This window comes from Tachyglossus aculeatus, chromosome 1, assembly GCF_015852505.1.
Source record: "Tachyglossus aculeatus isolate mTacAcu1 chromosome 1, mTacAcu1.pri, whole genome shotgun sequence".
Lineage (NCBI taxonomy): Eukaryota > Metazoa > Chordata > Mammalia > Monotremata > Tachyglossidae > Tachyglossus > Tachyglossus aculeatus.
The window spans coordinates 104,485,479-104,498,546 of NC_052066.1; the positions used below are offsets into that span (position 1 = coordinate 104,485,479).

The following is a 13,068-nucleotide window of genomic DNA, read 5'->3' on the forward strand; positions in this document are numbered from 1 at the left end:
AATCCTTATCTTATCATCTTTTTTGTACTCTCCCAAGTGCTCCGTACAGTCGTTGGTTCAGTCGTATTTATGGAGCGCTTACTGTGTGCAAAGCACTGTACTAAGCACTTGGAAAGTACACTTCAGCAATAAAGAGAGACAATCCCTGCCGACCCCGGGCTTACAGTCTAGAAGCGGGGAGACAGAAATCAAAACAAGTAAACAGGTGTCAATATAAATAAATAGATTTGTAGATATATACACTCAAAACAAGCGAAGAGGCAGCAATATAAATAAATAGAATAATAGATATGTACACATATACACAAGTCCTGTGAGGCGGGGAGGGGGTGTAGAGAAAAGGGATTGAGTCAGGGGGACGTGGAGGGGAGAGGGGCTTAGTCTTTTACATAGAGTAGGTACTCAAAACTCCTTTTGATGGAGCGATGGATATTGATGGATGATTGTGTTTGCTCATGTTGCCCCAGAAATGCCCAGGTAATGCCTCCAGAAAGGGCGTCCAAACCGATTTGCTCGTATCCACTCCAGCGCTTAGTACTGTGCTTGGCACGTAGTAAGTGCTTAACAAATACCATAATTGTCATTATTGTTACGAAAATCGATCTAGAATGTGGGAGGGGAAGTGAGCTCTTGAACACTTTGATTTATCATTAGACCTGGCCAAAGTGGAAGTCTGCCCTTTAATTATCTCTCTCAGACTAATAATAATAACAATAATGGCATTTATTAACCGTTTACTACATGCAAAGCACTGTTCTAAGCGCCGGGGGGCTTACAGGGTGATCAGGTTGTCCCACGTGGGGGCTCACAGTCTTAATCCCCATTTTCCAGATGAGGTCACTGAGGCCCAGAGAAGTGAAGTGACTTCCCCAAAGTCACCCAGCTGACAAGTGGCAGAGCCGGGATTTGAACCCACGACCTCTGACTCCAAAGCCCGGGCTCTTTCCACTAAGCCACGCTGCTTCTAATTCAGCTACTAATTTGAAATGTGTCTATTTATGCGGAAAATGCAGTTGGACTTTGTGTGTGTGTGTGGGGGGGGGGGTGTCTTCGTTTGGAATGAGGTATCATTCACTCATTCAGTCGTATTTATTGAGCGCTTACTGTGTGCAGAGCACTGTACCAAGCGCTTGGGAAGCACAGAAGTGTCGTCTACTACTAATCCCGTCAAATTTCTGTTTGCAGCACAATGCGCCAGTACCTCAGGGAGGCCGAGGAGCAATTCAGTTCGTCACTCAGTATCAGCATTCCAGCACCCAAAGACGCATCCGCGTGACCACAATTGCCAGAAAGTGAGGATTTCCAAGGTTGCCCTTTTTTTTTCTGCAAGGCTGTTCCTGCGGAGAGAGATTCTCATGCGCGTTAATTCCCCGTGCTCGGTTTACTAAGTGTCCTCTGCCATCTTTCCCTCTCTGATCTGTCAAGTAAAGGAGATCGCAGAGACTGTTGCAGATTTAAAGAGCAATCAATCAGTCGTATTTATCGAACGCTCTTTCTGTCAGATAAAGGAGAGAGCGGAGACTGTTGCGGACCGCTGTACTGTGTAAAGCGTTTCGATCTTTCCCTGAGAATGGTGAAAGGGAGGAGAACTCCCTTCTAGACTGTGAGCCCACTGTCGGGTAGGGACTCTCTCTAGATGTTGCCAACTTGTACTTCCCAAGCGCTCAGTACAGTGCTCTGCACACAGGAAGCGCTCAATAAATACGATTGATTGAAATGACGTAAGTGAATAACCCAAACAGATGAAACTGTCATAGTGGGTTTGAATTGGCGTGGCCCGGAGAGAGCTTAGGCTTGGGAGTCAGAGGACTGGGATTCTATGATTCTTGCCTTTGTGGAGGTTGTAGTATAGTAATATATAGTATATATAGTAGTAGTATAGCATATAGTATCCTGTATATGTGTATATATGTTTGTGCGTATTTATTACTCTATTTATTTTACTTGTACGTATTTATTTTATTCTGTTAATATGTTTTGTTTTGTCGTCTGTCTCCCCCTTCTAGACTGTGAGCCCGCTGTTGGGTAGGGACCGTCTCTATCTGTTGCCAACTTGGACTTCCCAAGCGCTTAGTACAGAGCTCTGCACAGAGGAAGCGCTCAATAAATACAATTGAATTGAAAGAGAAATCAATCAGTCGTATTTATTGAACGCTTCCTGTGTGCAGAGCGCTGTACGAAGCGCTTGGGAGCGTACAGTGTAACGGAGTTGGAAGTGTGGCTTAGTGGATAGAGCACGGGCTTGGGAGTCAGAAGGACCTGGGTTCTGATCCCGACTCCACCACCTGTCTGCTGGGTGACCTTGGGCAAGTCACTTCACTTCTCTGGGCCTCAGTTCCCTCGTCTGTAAAATGAGGATTAAGACTGTGAGCCCCACGTGGGACAGGGACTGTGTCCAACCGGATTAAATAATAATAATAATAATGATGGCATTTATTAAGCACTTACTATGTGCAAAGCACTGTTCTAAGCGCTGGGGTAGATACAAAGTAATCAAGTTGTCCCACATGGGGCTCGCAGACTTAATCCCCATTTTACAGATAAGGCAACTGAGGCACAGAGAAGTGAAGTGACTTGCCCAGAGTCACACAGCTGACAAGTGGCAGAGCAGGGATTTGAACCCATGACCTCTGACTCCAAAGCCCTGGCTCTTTCCACTGAGCCACGCTGCTTCCCTAAATGGATCTTAAATGGATCTGCCCCAGTGCTTAGCAGAGTGTGTGGCACATAGTGCTTAACAAATACCATAATTACGATTATTAATTATTACGCATTCCCTGCCCACAAGGAGCAGTGAAGACAATTGTCACCGCGCGGCTCCTTCGGTAAGTGCGGATTGTTAAAACTTTTGGAGGAGCTGGAATACTTTTTCAGCTTGTGCGCCAAACTATTCTAGGAGAAGGAACTCTGGATGGAGAGGCAGGAGACCTGTGGGACTTGGGGCAGGTTATTTCCGCCCGTCCCAGTCTTCCCACCTAAAAAATGGGGAGAACGTCCCTTTCCGAAACGTCGGGAGGCCGAAGGACGCCCGTGAAGTATTTTGATTCCGAAGAGGTATACTTGGTCACGTCAGTTGTGCTTCTCAAACGGCAGTTGGACGTCTTTCATCCAGATGAATATCGTTTTCCCCTTGTGCGCTCTCCTCCCCGTGAACACGCGTCCTTTTTTTTGGTTTTCGTAGCTGGGCGGATGCCCAGAGTCAGCTCCAGCACATAGAAGCGGCGTTCGACCAGGAGGCGGCTGCGGTGCTAATGGCCCGCCTTGGCGTGTTCAGAGCGGAATCGGAGGAAGGCCCCGACGTCCTTCGATGGCTGGACAGGCAGCTTATCCGACTGGTAAGTGTTCCTCGGGAGCAGTCCGGGAGGACAATGGTAAACCAATCTGTAAGTCCCGTTTTTTTCCCTCGGACGATATCCCCCGGCCTCGTCTACGGCGGATGTGGCTTGGTCGATGAGACTGACAGCAGCTGTTGTGTACCGGTATTCTTCCAACAGTGTCAGAAGTTTGGACAGTACAACAAAGACGATCCCAATTCCTTTCGGCTGTCGGATTCGTTTTCTTTATATCCCCAGGTAAGGAACGGGCTTCCTGTTGCGGTGCAAAGTATAATAGGGGTGGAAGAGCTACTGTTGTGATTCTTTCCTCTGTTTTAAAGGCTTAGAAAGATTGGCTCTGTGTGAGATTCTGGCAACCATTAAAATCCACCACTGTGGACTAGTGGTTTTTAAGGGTTTTCACTCTTTTTTTTTTTTAAAGTCAGTCAGTCAATTTATTGAGCGCTTACTGTGTGCAGAGCACTGTACTAAGCGCTTGGGAAGTACAAGTTGGCAACATCTAGAGACGGTCCCTACCCACCAGTGGGTTATTCATTCAATTCAATCAATCAATCAATCATATTTATTGAGCGCTTACTGTATGCAGAGCACTGTACTAAGCGCTTGGGAAGTACAAGTTGGCAACATCTAGAGACGGTCCCTACCCACCAGTGGGCTATTCATTCAATTCAATCAATCAATCAATCGTATTTATTGAGCACTTACTGTGTGCAGAGCACTGTACTAAGCGCTTGGGAAGTACAAGTTGGCAACATCTCGAGACGGTCCCTACCCAACAGTGGGCTATTCATTCAATTCAGTCAATCAATCAATCGTATTTATTGAGTGCTTACTGTGTGCAGAGCACTGTACTAAGTGCTTGGGAAGTACAATTTGGCAACATATAGAGACGGTCCCTACCCAACAGTGGGCTATTCATTCAATTCAATCAATCAATAAATCAATCGTATTTATTGAAGCGCTTACTGTGTGCAGAGCACTGTACTAAGCGCTTGGGAAGTACAAGTTGGCAACATCTCGAGACGGTCCCTACCCAACAGTGGGCTATTCATTCAATTCAATCAATCAATTAATCAATCGTATTTATTGAAGCGCTTACTGTGCGCAGAGCACTGTACTAAGCCCTTGGGAAGTACAAGTTGGCAACATCTAGAGACGGTCCCTACCCAACAGTGGGCTATTCATTCAATTCAGTCAACCAATCGTATTTATTGAGCGCTTACTGTGTGCAGAGCACTGTACTAAGTGCTTGGGAAGTACAAATCGGCAACATATAGAGACGGCCCCTACCCAACAACGGGCTCACGGTGTATTTGTTAGCTCTTACTATGTCCCAGGCCCTGTATTAAGTGCTGAGAGTCATAATCCCCGTTTTAGAGGAGGGAACTGAGGCCCGGAGAAGTAAAGTGACTTACCCAAGGGCACACAGCAGACCAGTGGCAGAGCTTTATTAGAACCCAGGTCCTCTGACTTCCCCAGGCCCGGGCCCTTTCCACTGAGGGCACAGTGCATACCTTTATACCTAAAATACCCCCAGTTGTCCCCTCAATATTGTCTCACGCACAGGAGGAAGAAAGAGCATCAAAAGCAGGTGGCTAAAGCAAGCAAGACGTTCCCATGCCCATTCACAGTTCCCTCCAGTAGAATTTCTGGAGCGTCTCCCGTAGCGGCCGTACCTTTCAGATCTCTGAAAAGAGATCTTTAGAGAAGCAGCGTGACTCCGTGACTCAGTGGAAAGAGCACGGGCTTTGGAGTCAGAGGTCATGAGTTCAAATCCCGGCTCTGCCCCTTGTCAGCTGTGTGAGTTCAGGCAAGTCACTTAACTTCTCTGTGCCTGTTACCTCATCTGTAAAATGGGGTTGACTGTGAGCCCCCAGTGGGACAACCTGATCACCTTGTAACCTCCCCAGCGCTTAGAACAGTGCTTTGCACATAGTAAGCACTTAATAAATGCCATCATTATTATTATTATTATTATCTCTGTAAATATTTGTATCTAGGGCACTTCCCATGGCAAATTATGTCTCTAAAGACATTAGTGGTTGTACATGATATTCGTTTCCTTTCAAAAACTCTTAGCCACTAAATACTTTCTTTTGGAAGCAGATGCTTTGCTGTTAATTTTCAATAGAAAATGCAGGTTAATCTCTCCCTCCCCACCCCCCAGCATGTACACAGCCCAAAGACAACTTGCCTTAATGCTGTCCAAAATAGAAGTCGTGGGTTCAAATCCCGCCTCCCCCACATGTCTGCCGTGTGACCTTGGGCAAGTCACTTCACTTCTCTGTGCCTCAGTTCCCTCATCTGTAAAATGGGGATTAAGACTGTGAGCCCCACATGGGGCAACCTCATCTCCTTGTGTTCCCCCCAGCGCTTAGAACAGTGCTTTGCACATAGTAAGCGCTTAACAAATACCAACGTAATTATTATCTCGGGAGGAGCCCCGGAGATTGACCCTGGCGTCAACCTCCATCCTCTATTACACCACTGATCCACACGCCCCCGGACACCTAAACCCACCTACCCTTCCCTGTAGCGGGCACTCGAGCTCCTGGGACAGGGACTCCGTTGGCGACTCTCTGAAAGTTGGCATTTCTGAGGAATTCCCTTTTGTGTGCATTGTGGATGCTCATCGGTCTCTGTGTGTGCAGTTTATGTTCCATCTGCGGAGATCTCCGTTTCTGCAAGTATTTAACAACAGCCCGGACGAGTCGTCTTACTACAGACACCACTTTGCCCGGCAAGACCTGACTCAGTCCCTCATCATGATCCAACCGATTCTTTACTCTTACTCTTTCCACGGCCCCCCCGAGGTAAGCATTCTGGGCTCTGGACGAGCCTTTGGTCCGCCTTCATGCCCGTGGGAAAAGTCTCACCGTTGTGGTCTTAGGGTGGGACGGAAAATATTTTCCGTCTCTGAAATTCGCTTCTCGGGTGTGCCAAAAGTTAGGCCCTTTCAGTTTGCGGTGACCCGACTTTGAGTACCATTTCTTGAGAGTACCAAAAACATCCAGGAAAGATAAACATTCCGAAGGAGCAATTACAAAAAAAAAAAAAACTCTCCTAATTTTAAAATCAGTTGCTATCATTCAGAATTAGTGGGAGCGGGAAAGAAAGTGAGTTTCTTGCTGTTGAAGCACATAAAAAAATGGAGAGACTGACGGGCGGGAGACTGAATAGTGGAGGGGAGGGGTTTCGGTCAGGTACGGGCCGTCGATAGAGCAGACCGCCTCGTTCTTCTGCCAGGAAGATGATCAGGAGTTATTTCCGACTTGGCGGGAAGCAATTTGTCTACGAGACTGAGATCTGGAATTAATAGATACAGTAATTGGAGGTTGTTCTCCCAGGCCTTTAAGCGAACTGGGCTGAGATTGTCAAATAACACAAGCAACCAGATCTTTAAGTTTCCGGAGCCGAGCTTGTAGATCATTATCTGCATCTCCCCGAGGTCCAAACTCTTTAGCAGTTCACGAAGTGGTTCCCTGAGAAGCTTGACGGAGATAGTGTTCCTCCCAAAGTGCCTCGCTGTCAGGAAGTAACTTTGGGATTACCGGGCCCAATTATAAGGCCTTTCTGGTAACCATTTTGTCCGTCTCCCTCGCTGACGCTCTCAGCCCGTGCTCTTGGACAGCAGCAGCATTCTTGCAGACCGAATTCTGCTGATGGATACTTTCTTCCAAATCGTCATCTACCTTGGTGAGGTAAGGTGTATTTATCAGGAATGCCGGAGTTGTATTCCCCCGCTTGGCCTTAACTCCGAGACCCTTGTTCAGTCAACCATTCAATCGTATCTACCGAGTGCTTAATAAGCGCTTGGGAGAGTACAGCGTAACAGAGTTGGTAGACCCTTTTGTGGAGACACAGTCCCTGCCCACAATGAGCTTAAAGTCTAGAGGGAAGTTGAGCAGGGAAGCCCCTTGGTACTTAATGACCGCATTCGAGGGCATTAATGGAAATTTTACGAGACCCATTTTAACCCACTGATTTCTCACCTTCTACGACTCTTGAGCTTTGATTAGAGTGGGATCAGGGCAGCCCTGTTAATGAGACACCCTTGACATTACTGTTAACGTTAAAGTTAACGTTGACGGTAACAGGTCATCACTGTCTAATTGCAGACCACTGAATTCCATGCTCTGGGGAAAGGTACAGAGATCATCATTCAGGTGTAATCTCTAGCCCACGGGATCTAAAAAAAATGAAGGTAATTTAAGAGGAGGGAGCAACCGGGGAGCTAGTGACAGACTCACAGAGAAGGAGGTAGTGCGATAACTTCGGCAGAGACAACAAGGAAAGCAGCGAATCAAAACTTCTGGGAGGGAACGGACCTTGGGCTGTCCCCCGTTGTCAGGCAGGGCTGCCTTAGATCCGGACCACCACAGTCTTCCCAACGCCCAAAGGAGAGGAAGGCGGTTTTTGCTCACCCTCCTCCCTGACATTGGAGCCCGTTGTCCCTGGGTTGCGTGGCTTTAGCCATGGCATCAAAGATAATAATAATAATAATGGCATTTGTTAAGCACTTACTATGTGCAAAGCACTGTTCTAAGCGCTGGAAGATCCTTTTCTGCTCCAAAGTTGGGCTTCCTGTAGCTATCTGGGGTTATAGAGTAATAATAATAGGAATTATGGTTCTTGTTAGGTGCATATTGTGTGCCAAGCATTGGGGTAGATAATAATTATAATGATGGTATTTGTTAAGTGCTTACTATGTGCCAAGAGCTATTCTAAGCGCTGGGGTTGATACAAGGTAATCAGGTTGTCCCATGTGGGGTTCACCGTTTTAATCCCCATTTTAAAGATGAGGGAACTGAGGCACAGAGCAATTAAGTGACTTGCCCAAGGTCGACCCACATCCTCTGACTCCCAAACCAGTGCTCTTTCCACTAAGCCACGCTGCTTCTCATCATCAGATTGGACCCAGTCCTCGTCCCGCATGGGGCTCACAGTCTTGATCCGCTGGGGTTGATAGAAGGTAATCAGGTTGTCCCACGTGGGGTTCGCAGTTGTAATCCCCATTTTATAGATGAGGGAACTGAGGCACAGAGCAATTAAGTGACTTGCCCAAGGTCGACCCACATCCTCTGACTCCCAAACCAGTGCTCTTTCCACTAAGCCACGCTGCTTCTCATCATCAGATTGGACACAGTCCTCGTCCCGCATGGGACTCACAGTCTTGATCCGCGTTTTACAGATGAGGCAGCCGAGGCCCAGAGAAGTGAAGTGACTTGCCCAGGGTCACCCAGCAGACAAGTGGCGGAGCCGGGATTAGAACCCAGGCCCGGACTCTATCCACTAGGCCATGCTGCTTCTAGATCTGACCTTTTCCGTCAGCCGCGGAGCCCTGTGCTCTACTCCGGTTTCCCTCTTTCAGCTTACCGTTTTGAAATGAGCGTCGCTTTCGGGGTTACCTCTGGCCAGTCGCTCTAACGTAATTTCCCCACGTCGGCTTCCGAGAACTCCTCCAGGGATTTAAGCGCTTAGTACAGAGCTCTGCACACAGTAAGCGCTCAATAAATATGATTGAATGAATTTGGAGGAAAGGAGGTAGTTGAGTAGTTGGCAATCGTGAGACTATGCTGGCCTCAGAGTTCTCCAGAGAAGTTGTTAGGAACCGGGAAGCTACCTGGGCTCCTGCTGCTATTACTGTGCTATTATTGTGAGAAGCAAGCGTGGCTCAGTGGAAAGAGCCCGGGCTTTGGAGTCTGAGGTCATGGGTTCAAATCCCGGCTCCGCCACTTGTCAGCTGTGTGACTTTGGACAAGTCACTTACTAGTAATAATAATAACAATGATGGCATTTGTTAAGCGCTTACTATGTGCAAAGCACTGTTCTAAGCGCTGGGGGGGATATAACATGATCAGGTTGTCCCACATGGGGCTCACAGTCTTAATCCCCATTTTACAGATGAGGTAACTGAGGCTCAGAGAAGTTAAGTGACTTGCCCAAGGTCACACAGCAGACATGTGACGCAGCCAAGATTCAAACCTATGACATTATGACTCCAAAGCCTGTGCTCTTTCCACAGAGCCACGCTGCTTCTCTGGGCCTCAGTTACCTCACCTGTAAAAATGGGGATGAAGACTGAGTCCCCCGTGGGACAACCTGATCACCTTGTAATCTCCCCAGTGCTTAGAACAGTGCTTTGCACATAGTAAGTGCTTAATAAATGCCATTATTATTATTGTTATTACTGCTCTCCCCGCACAGTTCTCAGCTGAAGTTTTTTATGGCAGAAAGTGCTTTCATCTCCTCCCCAGTCCGCTCTGCAGCTCCGGTTTTGCCGGCAGCTGCTGCTGGAGATCGGGCCTGCGAGGGTGTCCAGGGGCCATAGCAGGGACCCAGCCGGCCAGTGCTTAGAACAGTGCTTTGCACATAGTAAGTGCTTAATAAATGCCATTATTATTATTATTATTACTGCTCTCCCCATGCAGTTCTCAGCTGAAGCTTTTTATGGCAGAAAGTGCTTTCAACTCCTCCCCAGTCCGCTCTGCAGCTCCGGTTTCCCCGGCAGCTGCTGCTGGAGATCAGGCCTGCGAGGGCGTCCAGGGGCCACAGCAGGGACCCAGCCGCACGGGTCCCCCTCAGCCCAGAGAGCAGAGTTAGAAAAGAAGCTGGCAGAACCACGGGAGGGAGGCCAAAAGTCCTTCCTTCCCTTTGTCACTACCCCCTTCCCAGGAAATCCCAGTCAGTCAGATTTATTGAGCGCTTACTGTGTGCAGAGCACTGTACTAAGAACTTGGGAGAGTACAATGTAACAATGAGCAGACACACTTCCTACCCATATCCATCACCCTCTTCCCTTTGCCAGCCTCATTCATTCATTCAGTAGTATTTATTGAGCACTTACTGTGTGCAGAGCACTGTACCGAGCGCTTGGGAAGTCCAAGTCGGCAACATCTAGAGACGGTCCCTACCCAACAGCGGGCTCACAGTCTAGAAGGGGGAGACGGACGCAAAACGAAACATGTAGACAGGTGTCAAAATCGTCAGAACAAATAGAATTATAGCTATATGCACATCATTAACAAAATAAATAGAATAGTAAATATGTACATGTAAAATAGAGTAATAAATCTGGACAAATACATACAAGTGCTGTGGGGAGGGGAAGGAGGTAGGGCTGAGGGGGGATGGGAGGAGGAGAGGAAAAAGGGAGCTGAGTGTGAGAAGGCGTCCTCTAAGAGGTGAGCTCTCAGTAGAGCTTTGAAGGGAGGAGGAAGAGAGCTAGCTTGGCGGATGTGCGGAGGGAGGCCATTCCGGGCCAGGGGGAGGACGTGGGCCGGGGGTCGATGGCGGGACAGGCGAGAACGAGGCACCGTGAGGAGATTAGCGGTGGCAGAGGAGCCGAGGGTGCGGGCTGGGCTGGAGAAGGAGAGAAGGGAGGTGAGGTAGGAGGGGGCCAGGGGATGGACAGCCTTGAAGCCGAGAGTGAGGAGTTTTCGCCTGATGCGTAGGTTGACTGGTAGCCACTGGAGATTTTTGAGGAGGGGAGTAACATGCCCAGAGCGTTTTTGCACAAAGGTGATCGGGGCAGCAGCATGAAGTATAGACTGAAGTGGGGAGAGACAGGAGAGTGGGAGATCAGAGAGGAGGCTGATGTGGTAATCCAGTCGGGATAGGATGAGAGCTTGAACGAGCAGGGTAGCAGTTGGGATGGAGAGGAAAGGGCGGATCTTGGTGATGTTGCGGAGGTGAGACTGGCAGGTTTTGGTGTCGGATTGGATGTGTGGGGTGAACGAGAGAGGGGAGTTGAGGATGACGCCTGTGTTGCGGGCTTGTGAGACTGAAAGGATGGTAGTGCCGTCTGCAGTGACGGGAAAGTCAGGGAGAGGGCAGGGTTTGGGAGGGAAGATTAGGAGTTCAGTCTTGGACATATTGAGTTTTAGATAGCGGGCAGAAATCCAGGTGGAGATGCCCTGAAGGCAGGAGGAGACCAGAGCCTGAAGGGAGGGAGAGAGAGAACAGGGGTGGAGATGTAGATTTGGGTGTCATCAGCGTAGAGATGATAGTTGAAGCAGTCGGAGAGAATGAGTTCACCAAGGGAGTAAGTGTAGATAGGGAACAGAAGGGGCCCGAGAACTGACCCCTGAGGAACCCCTACAGTAAGGGAATGGGAGGGGGAAGAGGAACCCACAAAGGAGACTGAGAATCAACGGCCAGAGAGATAAGAGGAGAACCAGGAGAGAATGGAACCTGTGAAGCCAAGGTCGGATAGCATGTTGAGGAGAATGGGGTGATCCACAGTGTCGAAGGCAGCTGAGAGGTCGAGAAGGATTAGGACAGAGTAGGAGCCGTTGGATTTGGCAAGAAGGAGGTCACTGGTGACCTCCTCCTGGCACGGTCTGTCCATGGCGCAGTGAGGCAGCCACTTGCCCAGAGTGTTTCCATTTCACCAGTTTGTGCAAAAGAGGCAGGGTTTAATAAGACAGCAGCATCCTGCACTGCTTTCACTGTTGGAATGACCTGAAATTGAAACCTCCTACCCAGGTCCTGAACTTAGCATCTTGGCTTCATTGGGACTTTGGAAATTCTTCCCTAACAGCCGTCTTCAACTGTTTGCTCTCCAGTGGCTTCTTCCCCACTTTCAAACAAGCCCATGTCTCCCCTATCCTAAAAAACCCTTCCTTGACCCCACAGCTCCCTCCAGTTATCGCCCCATCTCCCTCCTACCATTCCTCTTCAAACTCCTCGAGTGAATTGTCTACCCCCGCTGTCTCAAATTCCTCTCCTCCAGTTCTCTCCTTGACCTCCTTCAGTCTGGCTTCCGACCCTTTCACCTCACAGAAACCACCCTCACAAAGATGATCAGTGATCTCCTTCTTGCCAGATCCAATGGCCTCTACTCCATCCCAATCCTCCTCGATCTCTCAGTTGCCTTTGACACTGTGGACCACCCCCTTCTCCTCAACACGCTATCCAACCTTGTCTTCACTGACTCTGTCCTCTCCTGGTTCTCCTCTTGTCTCTCTGTCTCCTTCGTGGGCTCCTCCTCTGCCTCCCACCCCCCCCAACTATGGGGGTCCCTGAAGGCTCATTTCTGGGTCCCCTTCTATTCTCCATCTACACCCGCTCCCTTGGAGACCTCATTCGCTCCCATGACTTCAACTATCACCTCTATGCGGATGATACCCAAATCTACATCTCCGGCCCTGATCTCTCTCCCTGTCTGCAGTCTCGCATTTCATCTCGCCTTCGAGACATCTCCACTTGGATGTCCTCCCGTCACTTCAAGCTCAACATGTCCGAAACAGAGCTCCTTATCTTCCCACACAAACCCTGCCCTCCCCCTGACTTTCCCGTCACCGTAGACGGCACCTTCACCCTTCCTAACAAGCCCATAACCTTGGCATTATCTGACTTGGATGTCCTCCCGTCACTTCAAGCTTAACGTGTCCAAAACAGAGCTCCTTATCTTCCCACACAAACCCTGTCCTCCCCCTGACTTTCCCGCCACCGTAGACGGCACCTTCACCCTTCCTAACAAGCCCATAACCTTGGCATTATCTGACTCCTCTCTGTCATTCTACCCACATATTCATCACTAAATCCCGTCGGTCCCACCTTCATAGCACAGCTAAAATCTGCCCTTTCCTCTCCATTCCTACTGCTACCACGTTAATAGAATCAGTCATCCTCTCCTGCCCGGATTACCGCATCAGCTTCCTTGCTGACCTCCCAGCCTGCTGTCCCTCCCCACTCCAGTCCATACTGCTCTGCTGCCCGGATCATTTTT

The 13,068-nt window shown here is 48.9% G+C and overlaps 1 protein-coding gene across 2 annotated transcripts in view; it reads left to right on the plus strand.

Moving 5' to 3' along the window:
* SEC23B (SEC23 homolog B, COPII coat complex component) overlaps positions 1 to 13,068 on the plus strand; it is a 53,171-nt gene that overhangs the window by 34,246 nt on the left and 5,857 nt on the right. For both annotated transcript variants that reach the window (XM_038747494.1, XM_038747504.1), the window contains 5 exons: positions 1,186 to 1,292; positions 3,182 to 3,335; positions 3,495 to 3,572; positions 5,987 to 6,148; positions 6,950 to 7,036. In XM_038747494.1, coding sequence (XP_038603422.1) covers positions 1,186 to 1,292; positions 3,182 to 3,335; positions 3,495 to 3,572; positions 5,987 to 6,148; positions 6,950 to 7,036 — 588 coding nt within the window. The remainder of the gene's footprint in view (positions 1 to 1,185; positions 1,293 to 3,181; positions 3,336 to 3,494; positions 3,573 to 5,986; positions 6,149 to 6,949; positions 7,037 to 13,068) is intronic.